The sequence below is a fragment of the Phodopus roborovskii genome, unplaced genomic scaffold (assembly GCF_943737965.1).
Source record: "Phodopus roborovskii unplaced genomic scaffold, PHOROB, whole genome shotgun sequence".
NCBI classification, from domain to species: Eukaryota; Metazoa; Chordata; class Mammalia; order Rodentia; family Cricetidae; genus Phodopus; species Phodopus roborovskii.
This window is the reverse complement of record NW_026126629.1, coordinates 15,645,716-15,658,006: the sequence shown is the minus strand read 5'-3', so window position 1 is coordinate 15,658,006 and position 12,291 is coordinate 15,645,716. Positions and strand designations below refer to the sequence as shown.

Sequence of the window (12,291 nt, the reverse complement as noted above, 5' to 3'; positions counted from 1 at the left end):
ATCACACAAATATTCACACATTCCCAGAACTTTTTTCTAGACGGTATGCTTGCTCTCTGGGAAAGGCATAGTAACAGTAAGACTGCCTATTATGAGACTTCTCGCCTAGGAAGCCAGACTCTCTTGCCTTGTTTGACCCACTGACATGCTATTCATGCTCCAAACCATAAACCATGTTGCAAAGTTTCCCTACTCCAGTGAGCACCAGGACCTTGCAGATGGGGCAGATAAGCCATCTTTCGGGCCCTGGGGTCCCAGGAGTAACTTCAGCTTCCCTTGTATAACTTATTCAAGCTTCAATCCAATGGGAGCATGGCCAAATCTGAGACTCTGAGTCTACCTATGTCTGGAGCTATCTCACACATATGACCTGAAGGGCTCTATCCCAGGAGCCTAGGATCTTCAACAGACTACTCCATTCCTCCTGGGCCTTGAGAAGCCCTTGGGTAATAAAATCAAGCAGTTAAGGCCCCGTGTCCTCTCTCCCCACCCAAATCTACTGGCCGCCACTGTGCAGCCCATGTTAGGCCATTTCTAACCCTGATCTTCAGAGTCTCTCAGCTCTAGCCATTTCTTACCTGGTGAGAACCCCAAGCCCAGGCCTCCCAGACACCAGCCAGGATGAAAGCCAATGGAGTGGAGTGAGGAAAACTCCCTTTCAAGCACTGAAACACATTTGGGGACAGGTCACCACCTCCTGAGTCAGGGACCCTGATACAGAGAACCTGCAGGGGCAGGCTTTGGGAACCCCCCCTCCAAGATACACACAGCCCTTTTGTGATGCTCTGGTCCCTGCACTCCATGGGCAGTGACTGTGTCTCATTCCTCACAGGCCCCCAGAATCTGGCAGAGAATGTGCACTCAATTAGTCCTTCCTGTCCCCACCCACACTGAGCTGGCCGGGGTGTATGTCTCAGACCAGCACCAGGGCTCAGCTGGCCCTAGCTCTAAGGGCTCTGTCTACCTCAGAGCTCATCAGCTAGATCTTTGCCAGACTTCCTCTGTGACATCTGAAAAGAGGGGTGAAGAGGTGAAAAGCCCAACAAGGTAGGTGACGAGCACAGTAGATGGCAGGCAGAAGACCTCTAGCACTATCGGTTCTCTAGGGACCAGGGCAATCCCTGCCACATAAGTGTCCTGTGCAATGTAAAAATTCATTATTTCCTAGCAGCGCTATTAAAAATAAAACCACCAAGAGTCCCGGGGGAGTAACAGCAAAGTTCTGCGGACAGACCAAACAAAAGGTTAAGTACTTTTGCAGGAAAGAAATCAGGACTTTGCTGATGTGCAAAGCAAAATCCCTGCCCCAAAGTCCAGAGCCCAGAATGGAGAAATGGCTCTTAGGGATCAAGCCCTTAAAAGACAGCCTAGCTAGGCAGAACCGCAAGCCTAAGGCTGATGTTCAAGTGAGAGGGTGGGTTCTGGTGATACAGAGTCTCCCCTGTGACTGTCACTGGCCTAGGATGGAGTCCAGAGTCAAGGCCAGCCTCGGGGGTCACACGATTCCTCATTCTGGAGCCGCTCCAGAGCAGCCACAGCAGCTGGGGCGCCTCAGCGACTGCATGACAGCCCGCAGAGGGCCCCGTCGGCCTTCTGTAGATAGGCTGTCCTCACTGACTGGAGCCTGCTGCAGCTGCTCAAACTGCATCTCCAGGTGCTTCTGGATGGCAATGCCGAGCACCTCGGGGTCCACTGAGGCTCCATACACCTCCCATGTCATGCCCTCAGCATCCCATCGCACATCCCTCACGGGTGATGATGGCTGTTCCAGGTGGGATCCCAGCATTACCTCTGGGAAAATGTTCAGACTCTCAGGTGCTTCCAGGGATGGGCTTGTAGCCACAGCCTTGCAGGCTGCCACTGGGGCTACCTGAACCCCAGCATCCTGGGCTGATGCCACACCCAAGGCCAAGTCAGTGGCTGAGGTCATGGTCCACACATCTTTGGTCCTGGAGCCAGGGTCTGTGGCCAGCCCCGTAGGTCCCCAAGGGTGAACACAGCAGTGAGGGTACCCAGAAATCCCTCCAGGCAACTTACAGTGGAATTTCATCCCACACTGAGCCTGCAACCCAGACTCACTCACTGATGCCACCAATTTGGGAAAGGCCAGGATGCCTGCTGCAGGAAGAGCATGGCAGCAGCCACCAGGTGCAGCCTCCCTCATGGTGCAGAGCAGAGCTTCTGGGGGCAGAGCATGGCAGGAAGTGGTAGATGGTTGTCCAGTAGCTTTGGGTCCGCCCTGAGGACTGCTGATGAGACCAGCCGTACCTTCCAGTTCTACAGTTGGCACCAACACCTGACTCTGCCCCAGCATGCAGGCTGATTTAGAAATCCCATCCTCTGGAGCCAGGTCACTTCGCAGGACTGCAGGGGTCTGGCCATCTTGCCCGCTTCCAGGCTGCAGCTGAGCCCTCAGGACAGGTGAGCTGCCAAGGGCAGAACAGCTGAGGCTGGCCTTCTGAGCACCACCATGACCCCGGGGCTGGGTACTATGGACCAAGTCTGAGTGGCTCCTCTGCACAGCTGCCACACTGGGGGCCCGTAGGCGACACAGGTCACCGATGCCCACGACAGACACATTGCCAACAGTGCTGCTTCTCCAGTGACCTCCAGCACCAGCCTGTGGCCGTGGACTCGAGGTCTGTCCTTGTTCCAAGCCCTCAGTCTGGCAGCCCTCTTCCTCCAGAGTCCGGGGACTAGTGCTGGCCTCACCCGGCTGTGCCTGCCACACAGTGCTGCTGGCTCTCTTGCGCAGCTCTGGCCTCTGCTCCCGGCCTTCATACAGCAAGCTAGAAGAACTCTGGGACAGGGGCTGTGGGCGTGGACTCTGGCATTCCCGGGCACCTGGTTCAGGGTGGCTAGAACTCATGGTTGCCTACAAGAAGAAGGAAAAAAAGAAAAAAGAAAGGAAGGAAGTGAGTGAAGCCCGGATGAGTGTTGGCATCTCAGCTGTATTCTTTTGTGAGCTTACACTGTGCCCAGTACATGGAGGGAGCAGCTCCAGTCCCATCCTGCCTGACTGATCACAGCCATGAGGATATCAGTGGCAAGACACACACCAGAATACTTCCAATCAAGGCTTGCTGTATGATGCATAGATGACGCTGCAAATACCTGACAACCATTACTCCTGAAAAGGGCCCTGGAGACCACCACCATGCCAGATTTTTATCATTCACACGAGATAGGTGTGGGAGGGGCAGTCGGTGTGGGGGAACACAGGGGGAAGGCCAAGTAAGCTGGGGTCCTAAGAGTGGACAAGTGGCATCATCAGGGGGCTTTGGGAAAACTGCTCTCAGCCAACTGACACAGAAAGTTTGCAGATTTAACAGCCAGCACTTCCGAGTGCTCCTGGGACTGGCAGCATCCATCCACTTGCATAAGGACTGGGGCCTCCTGGGTACAGAGTGGGACCTCGGAGAAGGTTTGTGGGATAAGGAAGCAATGGATTCTGGATTTGCTGAGAGTTTCTCTGGTTCTCCTCATGCCCTCCTCCCATCCTCTCCAGCCTGACCTACTGAACTGTCTTGTCAGAGGTGAAGGGAAACAGGTTCCTGACTCTCACCCTCCCCCTAGGAAAGGGAGGCATTGCAAGCAGCCCTTAGTGCCAGTCCTCACTCCATTTGTTCATTCATTCGCAGCCATTTCCTGAGGCAGAAGGAACAGATAGTCAGGTGGCACAGGAAAGTGCAGGTAGGTTGGGACACGGGCAGGGACAGTGGGCCAGCCAGCTTTCATCAAATGCAGAGGATCAGGAGGGATGGTCTAGAGAGGCAGGGCAGACACAGGAGGCCACGTTTTGGGTTTAGGCAATCCCAACCCTCCCTGCCACCTTAGATTGATAAAGACTGACAGGAAACCAACCACCCTGCCAGGTGAGCAAGGCCACCCAGAATGGAATGGCCTCAGCTTCTGCTTCAAGAACTCTCTCCCTGTCTCGAGTTCAGGACAGTATGGGGAGTCTTGAAGCCTCAGTGCAGAGTCTAGTCCAGTACAACAGCCTGTTGCGATAGAAAGGCTAAACTTCGCTCTGTCCAGTGTAGTGGGCACTAATCACATGTGACACCTAAGCACCTGTCAGGCAAATACTGGGACCAAGATGCTGGATTTCTGATAAATAATTTAAACAATTGGCTACGGGTGGCTAACGGTCACTACTGGGCAAAGCCGTACTGAACACAGCCAATTCGGTAAGGGGTGTGTCCCATCCCAGCTGTTCCCAGTGCCCAAAGCCAGACTGGATGGGTGGCAAAGAAAGGACCCTAGCCCAGGCCTGCCCTCAGGAAGGCTAACACCCAGTAAACAGAGTGCACTAAAGCTAATGGCTGCTTCAACGATGGCAATCACAGCTTTGAATGCTGCAGGCTTGGGCCATAGCCTTTGCAAACACTGTCTCATTCCACTGTCACAGCAACCTCATGATGCAATTCATCATCCCCATTCTACAAATGAGGTCACAGCTCAGAAGCTTAGTGACCAGACCAAGGGCACAGCGCAAGCCAGTGGCTCCGTGACAAATGAAGCCCGTGAGTATATGGGGGCCTCTCATCAGTGTGCAGTTCTCTACACACCTGGGGTTCCAGTGCCTATCCCTGCTGCTGTAACCGCCCCCCATGGTGTTCCTGCCACACCACAGGAACAAATGAGTGGGAGCAAAGCTCGGCCACCACCCACCCACTCCACCTGATTCTTAGGCTGCACGGGATAAGGACGGCAGGAAGAAAAACACTTGCAGACTGGAATTCTTGTGGGCACCAAGTGGTACTTGGTGGGCAGGGAGACAACCACCCAACCATGGGGTCTAAGAGCTCCAAGGAAACACTATCAGAAGAATCTACACAACCTGGGTAAGATCCACTTCTTTTTCTCCTTCTAGGGAACAGAACAGTAAAGAGCAGCCCCTTGGCCCCCAGAGGAAACAGTTGAGACAACCCTAAGGAAATCCCAACCCCCCACCAAGACCTACTGGGAGGACGTCAGCAGTGAGATTTTCGTACCTGCCTCCCCAGACACAGCCCATCCCCCAGAGAGACCAGTGACCACAGAGAGCCCAGTGAGAAGCTATGTGTCTATTGGTTACCTCATTTATCCTAACTCTCTGCAAGTGGCAGACAACACTCAATCTTAGAATAATTAAAAAATGTCTAAGAACCCACAACTTCAAATGGCCAACTTAAAACCTCAACCGCGTATCAACCACATGCAGCAAGCAACCAATGGCATTTTGAATTAAAAACCCAAGCTTGGCAGAAATTTCAAGGCCAGCTTATCCAAAGAGATCCACTTGGCCAGAGGTGCCAATACTTGCCCTAGCCCAGGAATCTAGGCCTTGGGACATGACCAGGAAGATGACCAAGGCCCCAACTCAGCCCACGCTGTGACACGTATGTGAACTCCCCCTTGTAAAGTAAGCCCTACCCCACGAGGTTGCTGTGAAGGCTGAACAAAATGGCATGAGGTGATCATCGTTTTCTCCTCCATCGTCGGTGACTTGAGATCACAGCATTGTAGGAAACTGCACTGGGAAATCCCTAGAAGCAATGATGCTCTTTTAGGAAACCGAAAAAGATGCCCGACAGGAAGCTTCATCTCCCACTTCTGGCTACCTTCATCCTGCCTGGTGACATTACTGGTTCCCCATGTGCCCCATCACAACACTTAGTTTCCCAGGGCCTATTCTAAACCTTCATCTAGGTAGACCATGCATATACACAGGCTGAGGTATAGGTGCCACATGCCTAGAAAGTTGTTACAGTCGTGGGCAGGTTCTAGTTTTACCCAAGAGAGATCCTGGGATGTGGCTGGAGAGATGGCTCAGTGGTTAATGGCACATACTCCTCTTGCAGGGGACCTAAGGTTGGTTCCCAACACTCACATTGGGTAGCTCTCAACTAACTGTCTGCAACTCCAGCTCCAAAGGATCTATACCCACATGTACATACCCACACACAGACACTCCCCTGGGAAGATGTTTTAGCCCAACATAAAAGGCAGAGCTATCCAAGAGCATTAGTGTTGAGTAACATTGCTTTTCCTTGCTATTCTTTCTCTGGCCTCATTTAAAGCAATAAGTCATAATGGAGGTGGCTGGTGTCACGTGGTCACTGCTGACCTGTCCTGCTGCCTCAGGTTCTACTGTCAACAACTAAAGAATCAACCACCCTCACATGCACAAGCAGTCAAAGCCATGTTGAATAAGCACCTTCCTCTCCAAATTTTCAGACTAGCACAGCCTGAGCCTGGTGACTTTGCTGGGTTCGATTCTTACCCCAGTGGGAAGCCCAGACCTTTGGGCTGTACCTATGGGCCATGTCATCCATTTAAGTACTCTCTTCTTAAGCAGCAGGTGATCAGATGGCCACAAAAGGAAAAGCAAGTCAAGAAGAGGGGCCGGGGGCCGGTAGGGGTTGGTGAAGGAAACACCAGGACTGGCCATAGTGTTAAAATACAGAAATTATTCAGGGACCTGGTAGGGATACCCCCTACAAATCCCTCAAATCCCTTGTGTAGAAGGGTGTGGTTTGATCCATTCCAGAGCAAACTAAGGGCCTAACAGAAACACTCAGGCCAAAGTTGGGGAACACGACACAAAACTAGCCCCTCATGGCTTCTAGCCTCACTGAGATGACATGCTGCCCTAAAGACAGAAGAAAGCCAGGAAGGATTTTTGGGGTAAGCATAGGGCAGCAACCTTCCAGATGCCACCCCTAGCACCATAGAGAGATCTAAACCCCTAAATGTCCCCAAGCCTGAGCATGATCTGAGCCCTGTGGGGGTCTGCCCACTCCTTTAGAGGTGTTTCTAGTGGGTCAGCTGCCACGGCATGAAAGCAGGCCAGATGGCCTCTGTGCTCCTACCTGCACTCCCCAGCACAGAACCCCAGTATGGGGACATGTCACCTTAGAGGTCAAGGCACAGGCCGATTTGCAGGGTGAGCCTGCAGGAAAGAGCATTGGTACACACACAGCAGCAGTCTGCATGCCAAACACAGGCCGCCCTGCTGCGGGCAAAAGGCCTGAACGCACCACACACCACGCAGCCTCCCTGGCTAGGACTCCCTTCATCGCACCTCCAAAGCAAAGCCCACAGGGGTCTTAGGGAGAAGGGCCCAACACAAGCCTCGGGACTAGGCTACAGACCTTTCCAGGACAAAGGCAATGGCTCAAAGGACATTGGGCAGTGAGATCGCGGGTAGGGATGCTCGCTGGCAGAAGAGGGCGGGGTGTTGGCAACAGAGGACAGGGTGGGGGATGCGGATGGAAGAGAGGAGGAAACCCTGAGCAAAGAAGCAAAGATTGGCGGGATGACGGCCCATAGACCCAGGTCTCGGGCAGAGAAAAACAAACAAACAAAAAAACCTAGGAGGCTGGGCAGAGGGACAAGGAAAAAGAGGACCCAAGAGGGCAAAGGGAAGCGATAGTACGGAGGAATGCTGCGCAGGTAGCGGTGAGAAGTGGGTTCAGGGTTGCAGGAAGGGGTGGCACCGCCCACCCCACCCTAGCACCCACCGCGGCTGGCCTCTCACCCTGTCGCCGCCAGGGCCGCGCAGGCCGACGGAAGCGCTGCTCCTGCTGCCGCCACAGGTGCCCGGCGCCAAGATGGAGCCGGAGCCGCACCGGGTCTGACCCGCCGAGGTGCACTGACCCCACACTGCTAAAGGACAGACAGGGAGGCTGCCACCCGTACCCGATGCAGGGGCGCTGGGGGTGGGAGCGCTCTCACCTGGGCGCGCCCCGCCTCCCCACTGCCACAGCGTCCGGGCCCCGCCCCCTGTCTCGGCCCCGCCCCATGCCCACTCCTCTAGGCCCCGCCCCCAAGAGCGCCCAGCTCCCTTCTGGACCCCTCCTCAGGGCTGTTTCCCCACTGTGGAACCATCCATCTTTGCAGCCCTCTCAGCATGGCCGGCCGGTGTGTTCTAATCTTCCACCCACAAAGGGCGCCATTATCCTGTCCCAGCCTCTCCGTGTTCCACCTAGCATGGCTAGCTCCTCCAAATCCTCCAGGTCCCAGGTTCACTCTGTTAGAGCTTTGACCCCTCAACAATCTTGCCTCAAGGACCTGTCCCCGGGTCCTTTTTCATCCTACCCTACCTTTCACAAGTCTCTGGGCCTCAGACCCTGCTCTATAGACATTTCCCCCAGGTTCTGCTCTCTTGTGGCCTTGTGGCTCTACAGCTACTGGTTAGGGATTCATCAGGCCTGGATACAACAGTACTATCTTCTGAGCAATGCACTCACCTCAGGGAGAAGCCTAAGCTTGACCTCAGGCCTTTCAGAGATATGATCCCAATCTAGTCCTCAGAGCACCTACCCAGCCCCAGGACCCCAACTTTATAGTCTCCTTTCCCAACGCCGCATCCTCAGCCTTATCCTTCAAGGTCAGTATTCTTGATATCCTGTCACCCCATCCACTTCCAGGACCAACCTGCCTCGGGGATGCCAAGAGTTGACACACACAGTAACTTCGGGGGAGGGGGAGAGGCTGGGGGGAACAGACCTCACCTGAATTCTTGTCCTATAATTTTCTGAAGCCCTGATATTTCCTTCCTTGTCCCTTCCTAAAAACTCTACAAACTGTGGGAATGCAGAGTCTCTTGGGAGACCTAGGAGCCCCTTAACATTCCTTCTTTGTCCCCAGACACACAGAACAGGAAGCTGCCCCACCCAGATCCGGCCAGACCTAGACCACCTACCTTCAAGGAATCCTGGTACCCTGATACCCAGGGCCTCATGGCAAGAGGAGCCTGGGCTTCTTCTGAGTCCCAGTGTCACCCTCCTTTGTTGACAGCAGCTCTGGGGACCCCCAACTTGCCTGGGATTGTGTATACTCCTTCCAAACCGCTAAGGAGAGCCAACACCATCTTTGTGCCTGCACCAGCTAGAGGGATTTCTATCTTCTTAGAAAGACCTGGATTTCCCTAGTCCTTTCTGCCAGGGCCTCAGTGCATTCTCCCAAGTTGGGAAGACAGCCATCCTGGAATAGATGAGCACCATAAGAACAGGTAGGGGTGCTAGGTTCTTGCTTCCCCACTTCTCTCGGCCTGCCTGAGGGATCCTGCCCAAAGAGCCTATATAAAGATTTCTGTGCCAGGGACACTAGCCAATGCTTGTCCTTCCCCCAAATCATCACTCTTCTCATAGTCACATTCCCTTTCCAGAGAAGTCACTTGAATCCCAAGAAGTAATGAGGTTATTATATGTGGCTACACTGAGAACCAGACCCCAAGCCCTGGGCTCCTAGGTACCAGGACACCCTGACAAAAACCTTGCCCTGTTCAGGTTTGGATGTCAATAGGTGTCTGCCAGGATGTCAATAGATGTCTGCCATACTACATACACACAGGCATGGTCTGGCCACTAGTACCTCTGAACATCATCACCTTGCTCTTGGCCTCTTGGCTCACTGGTCCCATAACTTGGCAAAGAGGCTGCCCTGACTATAGTAGTGATCCAGGGAGAGCCAACTTCCCAACTCCCAACATATTAATGTATCTTGTGATCCCACACCCAGGCAAGACTGTTCATCTCTCTGGGAATCAGTTTCTTCAGATAAGCAATAGTAATTACCTCCCTATCTCTCTCATGGGCTGTGGGGAGGCCGGAGTTGTGAAAGTGTTCTGTGCAATGTTCTTGCTGCTGTCACTCAATTGGTCACATATTTACCATACCCCTCCTGTGCTGGGATCTGGAGGTACATGCTAGGGCTGTTGGGAGTGGAGAGGAATAGAACTTTGTAGAGCATCGTGGTAAGGAGAGGTGTATCTGGCTTGATAACCATATGGGCCAAATGCCATTTGCTGAGGGGAGCAGTCATCAAATACCCTCAGAAGCTCATACTAGGCACATTGAGATGTTGCTGTCACTCAGTAGATGAGAAGTAGGAGTTTCTTAGATCTGAGCATTGTAGACACAGGAGGGTAAGATCTGCAATGAAAAAGATGAATGAGAGAAGTCTGGGCTTAGGGCCCCAGTCATGAGAGACCAAGTGTCAAGGACTGCGAACTATTCAGGAGAGAAGAAAGCAGGTACACTGGGGTGACTCGGGGCACTAGAGCATATTTTCCAGAGAGGTGCTGGAGGCAGACACTCCTGGAGTGGGTAGAGGAGTAGTTAGGAGAAGAGACACCGACATGGTATGTTCCTAACCAACTAAAACTTGACCATAAAGAGAAGAAGATAGATGGCACTGGAAAAAAAGATGGGGGTCAAGGAAGCTGTTTTTATTTCAGTTGGTTTTGTTCCCCTTATTTGATATTTTATTTGTTTATCCTTTTTTGTTTGTTTGTTTTTCAAGACAGGGTTCCTCTGGGTAGCCTTGGCTGTCCTGGTACTAGCTCTGTAGACCAGGCTGGCGTCAAACTCACAGAGACCCGACTGCCTCTGCCTCCCAAGTGCTGGGATTAAAGGCATGCACCACCACTGCCCTGCAATTGTTTGATTTTTAATATGCTTATATCGCCTTGTTGTCAGACACTAATTCTAGTTAAGCTAAGCTAAGGGTAGTGTGTAAGGGAGACTGCAGGACACACCAGTGGAAGCTGACATTGATGAGCCAGCTTGTCTCTGCAAAACAGGAGCCAGATGACACAATGGTCCCTGATGCCACACCCTGTCACTGCCTTGAAAGGAAGCACTCGGCTCCTATCTTAGTTTCTTTTCCTGTTGCTGTGATAAAATACTCTGATAAAAGCAGCTTGAGAAAGAGAAATGGGTTATTCTCTCTCAAGTTCTAGGACATAGTCCACTATGGCAGGAAGTCATGGCACTGGGAGCTTGAAGCAGCCGGTCATAGTGTGTTCAGAACCTAGAAACAGCACAATAAATGGATACTAATACTCAACTCACTTTCTCCATTTCACTCAGTCCAGGCAGGGAACTGTCCCATCTATAATTAAGATTGATCTTCTCACATCAATTAGCTTAATCAAGATAATCTCTCACAGGCATCCACAGAGGCCCAGCTCCCAGGAGATTCCAGACTCTGACATGTTAACAATTAATACTCACCATCATAGCTCCTCTGTAAGGATGCCTCTCTGAGAGCCCCATTGCCCCACTGAGAACACACACACACACACACACACACACACACACACACACACACACACACACACACGTTTTCCCCACAAAAGAGGAATGGAAGTAGAGTGGTCAAAAGCAGACAGGGTAGTGTGCATTGTGCTGAATCAAGCATGTTCAACAGCTAGGGAGTCAGATGGGGGTGGGGAGAGAGAATGTGAATAGAAACACTGTGTAAAGTCTGCAAAGGCTGAGAGTGAGTTAATGTAACAGGAGCAAGAAGAAATATTACAACTATAGTGAGGAGTTCAGTCTCTTTCCTCTTGGTAACTCTAACCTAAAAATATGATATAAAAATCTTGAAATCTAAAAAGCTCACATAGTAAGATCTTCCTGACCCCATTTGACAAGTACAGGGCAGAGGAAAAGAGTTCTTCAGCTGGAGGGTGGGTCAGTGCACAGTATCTGTGGCAGTTTTAGAAGGGATGCTGAGTTGAATTGTACCACTGCGTCGATGGTTGAAGAGGAGAAAGCTTCAGCTATGTCACACAGTGTCTGTCTTTCTAACAAAAATACCCCTACAATGCAATAGACTCCTTTAACCATTAGCTCTACAAATAAACGGGTATTAAGTCTCCAAGTATACATTGGTGTTGGGCAGATGGATGGATGGATAGGTGGATTTATCCAAGAATACCTATTTCACCTTAGTTCAATTCTACATTTTCCTGGGCCCCAAATGATTGTGAGCTTGAAACTCAGACTGGACTCACTAACAGGTTCCTTTGCACCAAGGCCTACATTATGAGGAGTTCAGAGAGACTGAGGACAGACACACAAATGGACAATCTCATCCCAGCAATGGCAGGAAACAGAAGGGTCAAGGCACACAAAGAACAGGTTCTAATGTCATGTGTTCCAGCCCCCCCCCCAAATTCCCTCCATTTCATTTAAGACAGATACTGATGACCAACTCTCATCTACTCGCTCCTTATCTATGGAAATTCCTCTAGTCAAGAGCACTATTGGGAACACTGACCACATTTCCCAGGCACCAGGAAACATGCTATAGTGGTGTGTTCTGCCCCATGAGAGGTGAGCAGAAATAGTGTGTGTGGCTTCTTGCTTGTGGTCTTCAGAAGCAATGTGCTGTGTCCTTCCCTCTGCCACAAACACAATGAAGTGAAGCTCATTTACACCATTCCAGGGAAGATAGGACCCTGGAGATGTCAGAGTCAATGCCTCAACAATGTGGTGGCCTATCAGCTCTAGA

At 51.8% G+C, this 12,291-nt stretch overlaps 1 protein-coding gene across 1 annotated transcript; it reads right to left on the bottom strand.

The window, feature by feature from the left end:
• Nucleotides 1-765: 765 nt before the first annotated feature.
• Gprin2 (G protein regulated inducer of neurite outgrowth 2) lies at nt 766-7,739 on the bottom strand. Its single transcript, XM_051206882.1, has 2 exons — nt 7,509-7,739; nt 766-2,875 (listed from the first exon to the last, which is right to left on the bottom strand). Exon 2 carries the CDS (start codon nt 2,867-2,869, stop codon nt 1,508-1,510), a length of 1,362 nt encoding a protein of 453 aa, XP_051062839.1. The 5' UTR covers nt 2,870-2,875; nt 7,509-7,739; the 3' UTR covers nt 766-1,507.
• Nucleotides 7,740-12,291: the final 4,552 nt, after the last annotated feature.